The sequence below is a fragment of the Triturus cristatus genome, chromosome 11 (genome assembly GCF_964204655.1).
Source record: "Triturus cristatus chromosome 11, aTriCri1.1, whole genome shotgun sequence".
Lineage (NCBI taxonomy): Eukaryota > Metazoa > Chordata > Amphibia > Caudata > Salamandridae > Triturus > Triturus cristatus.
In genome coordinates this window covers 429,942,541-429,955,061 of record NC_140594.1, presented here as the reverse complement: position 1 = coordinate 429,955,061, position 12,521 = coordinate 429,942,541, and the positions used below count along the sequence as shown (strand labels likewise).

At 44.2% G+C, this 12,521-nt stretch overlaps 1 protein-coding gene across 2 annotated transcripts in view; it reads left to right on the top strand.

Annotated features, from left to right (window-relative positions):
- The window catches only part of LOC146784378 (annexin A4-like), a 119,306-nt gene extending 107,912 nt beyond the window's left edge, over window positions 1–11,394 (top strand). Inside the window, exons 12-13 of one of the 2 annotated variants that reach the window (XM_085636265.1) lie at window positions 1,335–1,457; window positions 11,106–11,394. In XM_085636265.1, the coding sequence (XP_085492391.1) occupies window positions 1,335–1,457; window positions 11,106–11,165 (183 nt within the window). In that variant the 3' untranslated portion in view covers window positions 11,166–11,394. Of the gene's footprint in view, window positions 1–1,334; window positions 1,458–5,690 lie in introns of both variants that reach the window. The other variant, XM_085636264.1, reaches the window with a different exon arrangement.
- The last annotated feature ends 1,127 nt before the right edge of the window (window positions 11,395–12,521 follow it).

Genomic DNA, 12,521 nt, shown 5'->3' with positions numbered 1-12,521 from the left:
GATTCCCTGCCTTTGCGGGAGAATCAATCAGTGGGCGGGGTCGTGACGAGCTCAGCTCGTCATGAGCACAGCTCCACTGTGCCTCATGACGAGCTGGGCTCGTCACGAGCACCGCTGCGCCTACCCCCCCACGCCGTGGGTTAATTACACCCGCGGCGAAGGTGTTAACTAGCTGGCAGGTCCGGCTGGATTCCTCTGGTTTTCAGTGCTTGCTTGCGGGAATCCCTTCTAGCAAAATACTGGAGTGGTTTAAATGACTAAGGAAGCTAACCTGTTTGGCTTAGCCTGTGGTAGTGTACTATAGCTTGCTGCCTTCCCCCAATGAGGATGTGGTCCGTCGGCTACGCTACCGACTTTGGTGCTGGAAACCAGAGTTCGAGCCTTGGTCGCGTCCACATCCTGTGATTCTGGGCAAATCAGTTCATCTCCCCGTGCCTGAATGTGTAATGTAAATACAGTGCTCATGTAAAGCGCTCCAATACCTTCGGGTCGAGTTCGTGCTATATAAATATGCAACAATCTAGTCTGTTTCTTTGTAATCTCCCCACCCCCGTCTTTCCTCAGTCACAGTAAAGTGCTTGCATCTTCTAGAAACAGAACACTGTCCCTTCTTCGTATTAAACTGCTTAGCCTATTTTACGGTCTGGGATCCAGAGATGGCTCTTGTATTGCGCCTCCATCTTGAAATGTAGCCATTCCATCGTGAGATGCGCTGCTAGGGTACCTTAACCTGGCACAGATAACATAGGCTAGCACAGGCTCTTCCACCGTGCCTGCTCGCTCAGTCTCTCTCACTTCCACCCATTTCTTCTTCACTCACACGCTCTCCAGTCTGTTTCTATGACCACCCCACTGGAGAATCCTCTGGACTGCAACAAACCCAGCTTTATCATTAGTGGGCGCACGCACAACTGTGAAGCGCACGTCATTCATGACTTGCAAGCCCTCCCCCTGCTGTTACAATCCAGTGTCCACACGCCCCTCAAGCAGTGAACCCCATAACTAACCTTTAACACTCCTGTATTGAGAGTAATATGATTGTGCACAGCATGCCTTCCGTGCCAGTGGACCTGTGTATGTCAGCAGAAGAGCAAGGAGAGAATCTGGCAGCTTCTTCTATAGTTGGGTGTAACTTTTGTTTCCAGAGCTGTGGATCCTTCAATGAATCCCTTAGAAAATCATGAAACAGAAAATGCATATGTTCTGTCTTTTTATTTATTATTATTCATTGCACGGAACGGATTTCTTTTCACTAATAATTTGGCATGCAACAATTAATGTTAGTGAATTGCATTAGTGTATACTTTGGTTCACACATTTCCTGTGTTTTACAGGGACTTGGCACTGATGATGACGCCCTGATCCGGCTGATGGTTTCTCGCTGTGAAATTGATATGCTGGAAATCCGGTCTGAGTTCAAGAAGATGTATGGGAAGTCTCTGCACTCGTTCATCAAGGTGAGATGGCAGCTCCAATGGCATAGGACATTACTCGCGTCCCGGGCACACTTGCAGCGGGCATGCTTTATTGCTGTCTGCATATGGCCAATGTGCTGTCTTCTCTACAAAATAGTGCTCTTAGAGTGGTGCATGCCAGGCAATTAACTTGACCTTGTTTAATCTGTGCTCTAGAGGCCTTGGTCCAATGTCATTGAATGGCTGAGGACCCCCCTTCCCTCGGCCTCTTAAAGATCTGGGTCTGACCTCTGTATGACTTGGGTGTAGTTTCAATCCACTTCTGCCTGAAAGGAAATGTTTCAATTTCATATAAACCTATCTGCTTTCCTGGTTTGCATTTGTTTGTTGCTAACTTGACGCAATCTCTTACATTTTGTGTGCATGCCACAGAGGTGTAAACTTGCCTTATTGTTGCATTTTCTAGTGCCAGAGCTCCAATAATAACATGCCCTCGAAGTTTGTGGGGATAATGATTTCCAATGCAAGTCACATCTTCGTGTGCTTAGATCTCTTCAAGGTTTCTACTTCTGAGGGGGGGGGGGGGGGGGGAAGCATTATGGAGCTAAGAAAACATTGAAAGAACAGTGCACACGCACAACAGTTGTTATCATCAAAATGAGTTTCTGTTAACTGTTTTCCATTTTTGAGTGTATGATTGACGTTGCTCAATTACGCAACACAGTGGTCCACAAAATGGATATCAAAGGTAAAACAGTAATTTAGCGGCGGACATTCTCTGTTGCTTATGGTCTAGTTTCGCTGTAGCTCGATTTACTTGACCGTAACCTACTAGTGGGAGAGGAAACCTCCACCTGGAGCAAGACAACAAGGCCGGTCTTGTCTGCTGTACGTTGCTCCTCCTGCTTCATCTATTAGTGTCTCTTGCCCTGATCTACCTCTTCCTTCAAGCAATGTTCTAGGTCCCCTATACACGGGAAGGGGAGAAGGACTGTAAAGAGCTAGTCTGTTGCATGTTACTTGTATGTATTCAAACCATTGACACCACATCCCTATTCTTAATCAAAGTCCTTAACTGGTGTGCAATGCAGCGATATCCGCAACAAAGGGTGGTCCCACAAAGGAAGCAGGAGTGCTCCACCAAAAAGATAAACCATACAGAAGGTGTGAGGCAAGCAGCTCCCGCTGAGCAATTCTGACCAAATTAGCAGAACACTCTAACATCTGCCTGAGGTGCCTTCAGAGGAGGCAGAAAATCCTAACCAGAAACTATCTCTTAAGGATTCCAGCACTTTGAAAGGCTCAAAGGTGGATATTAAGACTGCAAAAGAAACTACTCAGAGAAACCTGCTCATTGGCTTTCAGAAGAGGTTGACTTGAATTCCGGAGAGCATCTCTACTGTTGCTGGTACTACTATTCATTCTCATGGCCACCAGTGCAGCTGAATGACTGTTATCATCTTGGGCATGGATAGCAGAACTGGAGTATGGCAACAATCTTAAAAGCAACTGACGCCCCCTCAGCCAAATGCAGCCGGAGAGAATCACTTCATCATGCCATCTGGGTGCTCCCAAGTGTACTTCGCTAGATGAGTTTGCATCTTGTGACAGACTTGTAAATCAATACAACCCCTCCTGCAATCGGATCAGCAGAGTATCCTGCCTCCAAGATACTTTTTGGATTGAGACTAGCAATAACTTGGTCTTGTCCACAGAGTAATTCAGCCACTGACTCCCATTGACATATGATTCACTGGGCATGAAGACAAACCATCTACTGGTGGAAGAATCTTTCTCAACTGATGTTCTTGCCTTTTGTCGACCACAGGTGGATAGGTTGCTGACTAAGTACAAATGCTTCTCTGCTCATAAATCAAGGTAGTTGACTAGCTCTGCCAGCAAGTTGGATCATGTTCTGCACTCCACTGAAGCACACCTCTCCATTGGCTTTTGTCACCTGATTGTCTGCCGAGATATATTTTGCAAACTGATTCATGTGAGATGCAAAGCTGGTAAGGGTCTGGAAAACTAAAGAGGTCCAGTTTTAGGGGTGATGAGATCTGACACCAACCAAGTCCCTGCAGTGACTAAAAGAGCTCTGTTTGATGCCCCAACCTTTGAGAGTTGCTTCTATGTTGAATACCACATCAAGGGCGGGGGGTTGGGGGGGTTGGGTTGGTCCAACCACCTTCCCTGCAATGACCACCCTCCAGATTCATATGTGTAATGTATCAGTATGGAGTTCATAACTGGTCAGAAAAAAAGAACCAAATGGTCAGATGTTTATGGTGCTGTGGGTCAGAAGTTAATTAAGTGCTTAACTAACTAACATTTTTGGCTTTAACCAGCGTAAGTTTCTGCTTGCAAGCCTAGGCGCATGGCTTTAAATGACCGCTTATGCATCCCATTTGTCTTCTTGCTTATGCGACTAGCTGGGCATGTTTTTACACTGCTGGAGATGGCTGCTTGCCAGCTTTTGCACTGGCAAACAAACCTTGGCGAGTGTCAGGAATTCAGTATGAAATACCTGAATGACTGCTTTAACAAAAGGTACAGCAGACCTCCTTTCTTAACCTTCTTCCATTTTCACATATTCTTTCCTCTCTTTCGGATTCTACATCTGATAGGATGTTGTCACAGCCCACCTACTGAGGCTACTTCACAAGTGCCAGAAAAGGAGTAAGAAGTGAAGAAGGTGTAAAGGAGTAAGCCAAAGAGGGGATTGAGGAACAGTTCTCTTAAAATTGTAGCCGTCCTGTTGCAAGGATATGGAGAGATGCAGCAACCAAACTGCATTTTCCAGTACATTTTTGTTATGAATATAGTTTCTGAAATTAATTGAGAACAGTATCCACTCCAGACCATAGAGCTTAGTTCTAGGCTCGGAGTCTGGCTTGAAAAGGATACCAAAAAATGGCCTCTGGTACTGAATAATCGACAAATAAGAAGTGTGATCCCCTCTCCCTGATTTAGGAAAGCTCAATCTCCCATTTGCCTGCCATGACAGTCTGGCAAAAGGAGGAGCATCAAGAACAGTCACTCTAGGCCCTTGGTTTCCAAACTCCCCGTTACTACAAAACATTCCCACCCCTGTGACTCTGATAAGAGAAGTAAGGGAGTGATTTTGGTCCTCTCTCTCCTCCTTCCTGCTGGGAGAATGTAGGAAGTCTTGCTGCCCGGACGTACAAGGACTGTGTGTTTGCCCTGTTAGTCTGGTCATAAAATGTGAAGACTGACATAGAAAAAAGGGGGTGTGTGTGTGTTTATGTGTATGTATATATATATATATATATATATATATATATATATATATATATATATACACACACACACTCGCACACTTGCCCTGCATCGTAGATTGTTGCCAATCTACAGCCCCCCGCCCCACCTTGGGGAGTGTCCTGCCATCGTCTGGAGAAGGAGCTGCCTCCTTACTCTCCTGGTGTAGTGGACTAGAGCTGGACTGCCCCTCAGACCATGAGGTTTACCACACAGATGCCCCATCCCCACAGAAGAAATGTTTGAAACGCATTCTTTTTTGGGTGGTTTTTTGTTTTTTGTTTTTTTAAATCGTCCCATTTAACCTCATAGCAGGTCAAGGGTCTGTCCCCTCCATGCTGCACAGAACTGGGTGCTGGAGAGAGCCACTCGTCACAAACTTAGGTGGACAGGCAACTTGCAGGTAACCGGCCACTATTCTTAGCCTGCCATCACCAAGATCATCGACTACTCTACCTGGTGGTCAGTTTATAGGAGCTCCGCCACAGTATTGGCTTGGGGGAAAATTGAGTTCAGATCCCAATGCAACTCCAAAGCTCTGTCTGAGGATGGAGACGTTGCTGGACAGAAGGCCAATCCAGGGAGTACTTTCAGGCACTAGGTGTGGCATCCACTCGCATTAATATGGACTGTGAAGTGATTTGGTGCTTGTAAAATGTCTAGCTGGGGTGATAGGTTAGTGGGTCAAGCACCCAGAGCAGACATCTCTGCTAACATTAGGCCACAGGAGTGAAAACCCCAGGTGACTTAAATCCTATATAAGATTTTAGTCTATATATTAAACCCTTAATTTCTATCTCATTATTTAATTTTACATAGTTAATCACTCTAAAGAAGAACCACTGAAATGATTGGGCCAAGATGAAAGACTCTTACCTCAAAATCAGATATTGCAGCAGCCGATGTGTGAACCCACAGAGATCTCAAACATCGCATGATGATGGCAGGGTACTTTTTCTTGTCTGCGTACAACCTCTTGCCTTCTCTTTCTTGCAGGGAGACACTTCCGGAGATTACAGGAAGGTTCTGCTGAAGCTCTGCGGTGGGGAAGACTAAAGGCTCTGCAGTCTGCATAGAAAAATCCATTTCCCTAAAGAAGTTTTTGTATATGTATAAATGTCACTATGGCGTCCAGAAGCAGGGCTTTTAGAACTTTTATCTACTAATTCTGCAGTGACTGACAGGTCTATTTTTTTTTTTTTTTCTTTTTTTTTTAGTTCTTGCAGCACATCTCATGCAGCGGCCTTTTAATTATAATGGCAGGTGTCTTACAGTTATAAAATATTTCGAAACTGGTTTGTGGATCTTGTCTTTTTATGTTCCTGGTATTTTGCATTTGTCTGACTGTTACATAATTGTGTTATGTACAAGATTCAGTATTTTATTTCAGAGGCTAGTTGGACTGAGATGCTTTAGGGACTAGCGTGTAGTGGAAAGAGGGAATCCACTTGTTTGACTGGCCACACCAGCCTTGTGACCACTGTGCCTTAGGAGTACTTTTTAATTCAGATGCAGTAGCCATTTTGAAATGGTCCCTGAATTGCCTTGGTCTTGAATCACTGAAAATTCTCACCATGGCATCTCTAATGCATGCACTTCAGATACGTTTTGCCACGATTGGGTGGTTGTTCAACAGATATTGTGCTCTTTCTGAACTTTAAACAAAATATCTGAGAATGGCTGTCTCTGTGCAGTAACTAGCTAAGGGGACTTTGTTCATAAGAAATAACGTAAAGGGACTTACAGAGATTGAACTGTTGATTACTGAAAACCATAAACTGTGCACCTCTCACACTTTATCATCCATCACATTGCTAAGCACTGAGTCCTTTAACACTAACAGTATGCCACCAAAATGTAACCAAAATATGCTCTTACAAGTATTTTGCCCTGTCGTTTATGAAATTATTGTCCAACTGGAGTTAATAATAATTCTGACCTACAACCCTTTGTGCACTCAGAAGTGATAGGTGAATTCCACATGGAAATCTTTGGGCCTTGTAGAATTTTCCGTGAATTACCTCCCATTGTATGCTATTTGTGCTCTATTTTGTCTGTGTGCTCAAAGTTACTCCAGATAAGAGCTTTGAAGTCACCTGAGTAAAGAATGAATTTGGTGGCTCAGAGGCTCTGCATTCTACAATAGGAGTTTCACATTCTTCAAAATGCCTCTCATGGATGGATAATAGAACTCTTTTGGGAATGGTGTTTGGGAAGTCCTACTGGAAGCATGGTCTTATTCTGGTCTAGTGTTGATCTGGTTATTTGATCTTAGCACCGGCCAATGGGTCTGTGATCTTTCAGATTCCACCATCTGATAAACCATTCTCCTCCGATTCTTTGAGGAAATGATCTCTTCTAAATTTTAATAGTTTTTTTTTTTTAGCAAAATGAAAGGTGTTTTTGATGGGCTGCCATAGCATTTGTCTGGTGCCCTATTTTTGCCAGAAACAAAAACGATTTTAATATGATTTACATAAGATAAATAATTCCCAACTGATAAGAGATGTATTTGTATCTACGATTTGCTACATGCCTGTGACCAACTATGCATTGTTCACCAGCTGAAAGACTGATCCGATGGGGACAAAAGTGATCTTACATGGCTTTGGGTGCTGCCCCCCTTTGCTATAGTTTTGTTTTTTTGTTGCTTGTCCTAAGTTTTTCTTCCTGTGAACTGGACTATGTGCAGGGTCCTGTCGCAGTGCTGTTTATCAGAAGAATTGGGAGATATACCAATAATTTCCTTAGTGGACAGTGGCAGTGATTTTTAATACAGGGTTCCAGGCCTTTTTTTACCTGCTGTTTACTATAAACTGCTCCTGAGACATATTAATGGGATCCCCTGTATAGCCTTAGGTGTGGTGATTGTGTGTGGTATGTATGTTACATTACTGATTGGCTGGTGGTATCTTAGGCCAACAATGTGTGTGACTCCAAAAATATTTCCCTGCTGACTGTTTGAGGTGAGCATGCACTCACTTTTGGGTGCAACGAGGTTGCCATCGGTTCCCATTATCAAAGTTGATCTTCCCCTGCTACATCTAAAACAGTTCTCTACTTTTTAAATGTTCCACCTTAACCTGTACCGGACCATACACAGTGTGGGTTTTGCAGGCTATCCAAGAATCCCGTCTTACCTCTGGTGGGAAAATAGGTAAGCTAATGGTGTACTTACTTTTGGCAGGATCTTAAGAACACTGTGGACAGGGTGACGGAAGAAATGGATTTCGGAATGAGAGGGTCCCTTCAGAAAACGATCCAACATCTGGAGACCAAAGTCGCGGATGTCTAGTGGTGCTCCAGACGGCCTAACCTCAGAATCGTTGGCATATAGGAAGGGTCATCCCCAACGCAGTTTAGAACATGCTGGCTGACATCCTGTGTCCCTGGATTAGAGTTTATCACCATGTTTTCATAGTAGAAAGCGCTCATAGGGCATTGGTTCCACTGCCGCCAATTGAGGTCTGCTGAGGTCGGTTACCATCTTTACCTTCGCAGATAGAGACGTGCACATGTGGGCAGCTCGGGGGAGAGACTGTCTGCAATGTGGAGCTGCAAAGATCATGCTTTTTCCAGACTATACATTAAAGGTCCAACAGCAACGTCACTTCTCAGGGGTGAAACGGAGGCTGTGCACCATGCTGCTCCAATACATGTTGCTCTTCCTGGCTCGGCTCAAGGATCTCTAAAACGACCGTGTGTTTTTTTTACCGCACCCCCCAAGCGTGCTTAGGCCTGGGTGGAGGAAGGCTGGAGTTTTGGAAGAGGTGTGCATTGCCCTTGAGCACCTGATTGAGAGTGTGGGGGCGGGGCTGGTGTGATAAAGTCTCGCTATCCTGAAAAGAACTTCCTCGCTGAAATCAAAGAAAGGGAAGGTGACATCAAATTGAATTCTCATCCTTCAAGTCCACGGCTGCTAAAATCCTCTTCGGGATTACGCCGGGCACTGCTATGCACAAGACTTAACTGAAGTATTCCTATTTTCTGTCTCCTCGTTGAGTACATAACATGCTATTATGTTACTTGAACTTCAGTGGGGATTCGATGTTGGTATATGCAAGTGAGACATCACAACACTTGCAGTGGAGAAGCCAGTTATACAAGCTGTGTCTCTCCCTAAACTGTTGCTATACAAAAGGGATACATTCACAAACCAATAACAAAGATTGGTGGTGTGATCAGTGACATTCCCACGTGCAAAGGCCCTTGCCCAATGACCCTCACTGGAACCAAGCTATAACTGGCTGCAGAGCCCCAACTAGGGCAAAAGTGGTCCTGGGTTGCTGGTTTTCAGGGATGTCCTGTCCTTGCAGTTTGGGCCAGATGGTTCCCATTGGAGCAGGGTCAAGGCTGATTTGCAAATGGCTGGGTTCAAACTGAGGTGGCACGGTCAGCAAAATACAGATGGACTGGGAAGCTGCGAGCGCGATTACTAGTGGCTGAGATTAATTCAAGCATTCCATCCATCACTTTTTTTGTGTCTACTTCATTGTGTTTCCTTAAGTGCAATGGGTATCCCCAGACATGGGTCCCATGAACGCTGTCACATGGCTGATGAACCCTAACAACTAAACCAGTCCTGAGTTGCTTGTGTTCCAGTTAAGGGAGGACCTGGCCTGGGAGTTTGGGCTGGACTGTTCCCATTGAAGGAGGGTCAAGACTTAATTACATACGGCTGGGTCCAAACTGAGTTGGCATGGTGTTTAAAGTAACGATGGACTGGGATGTGGCGAGTGATTACTAGTGGCTGAGATTAATTCAAATATTCCATCCATCACTGTTTTTGTATACCCCAATGGCTTCCTAACCGAATTCTTTTAAGAGGCATGCCTCTAAATTGATCCCATAGATGCTAGTGATGTACAAGGAGGCCTGAAAATTGAGTGGGCTCCCCTGGGATCTTAGGGGAGCCACGGTGGTGATCCTTCCCTAGGAGGGTAAAGCACAGGTGGAATGTGCCTGCTATAGACCCATTTCTTTGATTACATCAGAAGTTAAAATTGTAGAGAAATTCCTGGTTAACCAATTCATGGTGGTGATTAGATCCTTCGTGCATTGAGATCAAAGTGGGTTCATGTCTGGTAAGGGCACTAGACATTGCATGCATAAGACATTTGCAGGTGGCATTGGCCTATGCAGACTATTCCTTGAATCCAAAGGTGCTGCTGAGGGATATCTAATGCCATGACCGAATAACTGAGGAAACTAGCACAGCATGCTAAATGGCTTCTGGCTGTGCCTCGGTTGGTTGTCTTTTCTAGGTGGGACACCATTGGCATATCTAGGTTGGGAGATGTGTGGGGGTTGCCATGTGGCAACATGTTTAGCCAATTCAGACTAATTTGGGCTACATAAGTCCCAACTCTTCAAATACTTACCAATTTGGCGTTCCATTGAAACTTTTTAAATATTAACTTGTAGCGGTCCTGGTGTACAACCCCGTAAAGGAAAGCTAGTATTGGAGAAGAGGGGGGGGGAGCTATATCTAGGTTATATGGAGCCCTTGTGGTAAATATCCCTGACCCATTACTAAAGCAAGAGAAATTTGAGGCAGATATGGGCCCTTTGGGGGAGGAGGAATAGATAGAAGCGAGGATGGCCACCAGGGAACTGGTGATCCTGGTCAGACTCTTATCCCATCCAGTTCAATTACTTCCACAGAGTTTACTTCACACCTAAACATCTCCACAAGATGAATAGAAGCCATTCTTCAATATGTCCCTGCTGTGATCATGATGTAGGGACATTTCTTTCATGTGGTGAGGGGATGCCAGACACTCCAATCATACTGACCTAGGATACAACACGCGCTCTGGTTCAAGTTGTTGTGAGTCAGGTTCTAAGAACTCTCAAGATGGCATTGCTGTGGACACTGTCTGAAGCTGGGCATCACCGCTTGCAGTGGGGTTAATGATCGCAAAATGGGAAATTGCCAGCACTTGGTGAGCGTCGACAACCCCTGATGCAGGACTGTTACTGACGTATGGACTTTTGCACTGCAGTGGAAGAAATTATTTAGAAGGCAAGGGGGTGCCCAAAAACATGGCAAAATATGGGTAATGTGGGTGAAGAGGCTCCATCTGGAGCAGTTTAGGATCTCTTAGGTGGCGACCCCTGACCAACAAGTGGAAAGTAGGATACCCGGCATACATAAATGTGATTCTGATGATTCAGGTGGGTACGTGCTGCTGTTTCGGTTTTATATTCTTTTCTTTAAATGCTTATAAAAAAAAAATTGTTTAAAAAGACAGGCATTCTGGTGTCTAGGCCAAGTTAAAAATCTGATACCGCCATGTCACTCGAAGCTTGCAGCAGTTGCATTAACTAACCAAGACATCTTAAATAGTGGAAGATGGCAGCAGGATATTTTTTTTCTTAACTGCCTACATTTTGCTTTCTTTTTTGCAGGGGGAATGTTCAGGAGATTACGAAAAGATTGTGCTGAAGCTCTGCGGAGGCGACGACTAAATGCTCTGCAGCTGGCTTGGAAAAATCCTTTGACAGAAACTAGTCTATTTTTTTTATATTCATAAATGTCATGATGACCTTCAGAAGAACTTTAATGCTCTTAGTATCTAATTCCATATGGCAAAAGGGGTGTGTACTTTGTAATTCTTCCACAACACATGTGGGCACCCGGGTAGTTACATTATCTGCTTCTTTTGGTCAGCAATTGCATTAAAAAAAACTAAAACACGTTTGTGAATCTTATTTTTTTGTATTGTTTTGGGTTTTTATATTTTTAATAAATAATTACTTCTCTGACTGTCAAATTGAGCTATCTGCAAGTCAAGGTTGCCATTCTGTGTTCTGTTTCTAAGTGATACTGTCCTGTTCAGAGTTTTTGATTGACTGTGGGTATTGGGGAGGGAGAGAGATGCTTTTTGGGCTGCTGTTCAACCTCTGACCAACTCTGCCCTGTTCATCTCTGTTTTTAGGACTAGTGTTCTCCAAGATCTTTTAATTTCGCTATAATTATATAGGAGCTTTGTTAGCCCTCTTCATTAATTGGTCATTCACATTTTTCTTCTTCACACTACAGAATACAGCATGGCGCAATGGGTCAGCCCACTTCAGCCATTGGCCAACTTCAGTGCAAGGGTAGACATTCTATTCTTTCAACTGAGCACACAGAGTAGTTCACATCAGTGAGACTGTTTTGCAGGGGCCCAGCAGTACCCACAACAAGAACGTTTTACAAAAACTGTTATAAAACCAAACCAGTAATGACCAAGCCAAAAGGCTGGTAGCCATCACCAGAACATTTGGCTTTCTCAATGTTTGGATTTAAATGCTGCTACCAAGTCAAAGTCCAGTTTTCCTTTGCCTGATCTTCCCCAATTACTCCCATTTTTTTTGTCTTTCTCTTTTGGCATGGTCTGACTGGGCTCCTATTCTAATCCCTGAAGGATTTTGCACCTGCCTGTTCTGAAACCTAATTCAGTTTTGTTTTGTTACTGGTGATGGGCTGTTGTGCCACACATCTTGCAAACACTTTCTGAATAAAAACATTTTTGAATGTTACTCTTGCATCTGACCTTAAGCAGAATTAATTCCTTCATGTACTGTCAATGGTCGAGCACTTACAGTTTGTATAAGGTCCATCTGGACCTGTACTCCGACAGTAATGTGACGGACTGTAGACATGCGGCGAGGACTTTTCAATTATGGTGGAATCATTTATTTCCAACTGCCTTAAGTATTTTAAGATTACAGAGCCTTGAAGGGGACTGAAACCAGAAGAAACGTGTTGGTTGAATGTTATGCACTCTTCCAGGCTGTGGCCAACCTCTTGGTTTGTCTGGAAGCAGTTAAGGAGGAGGG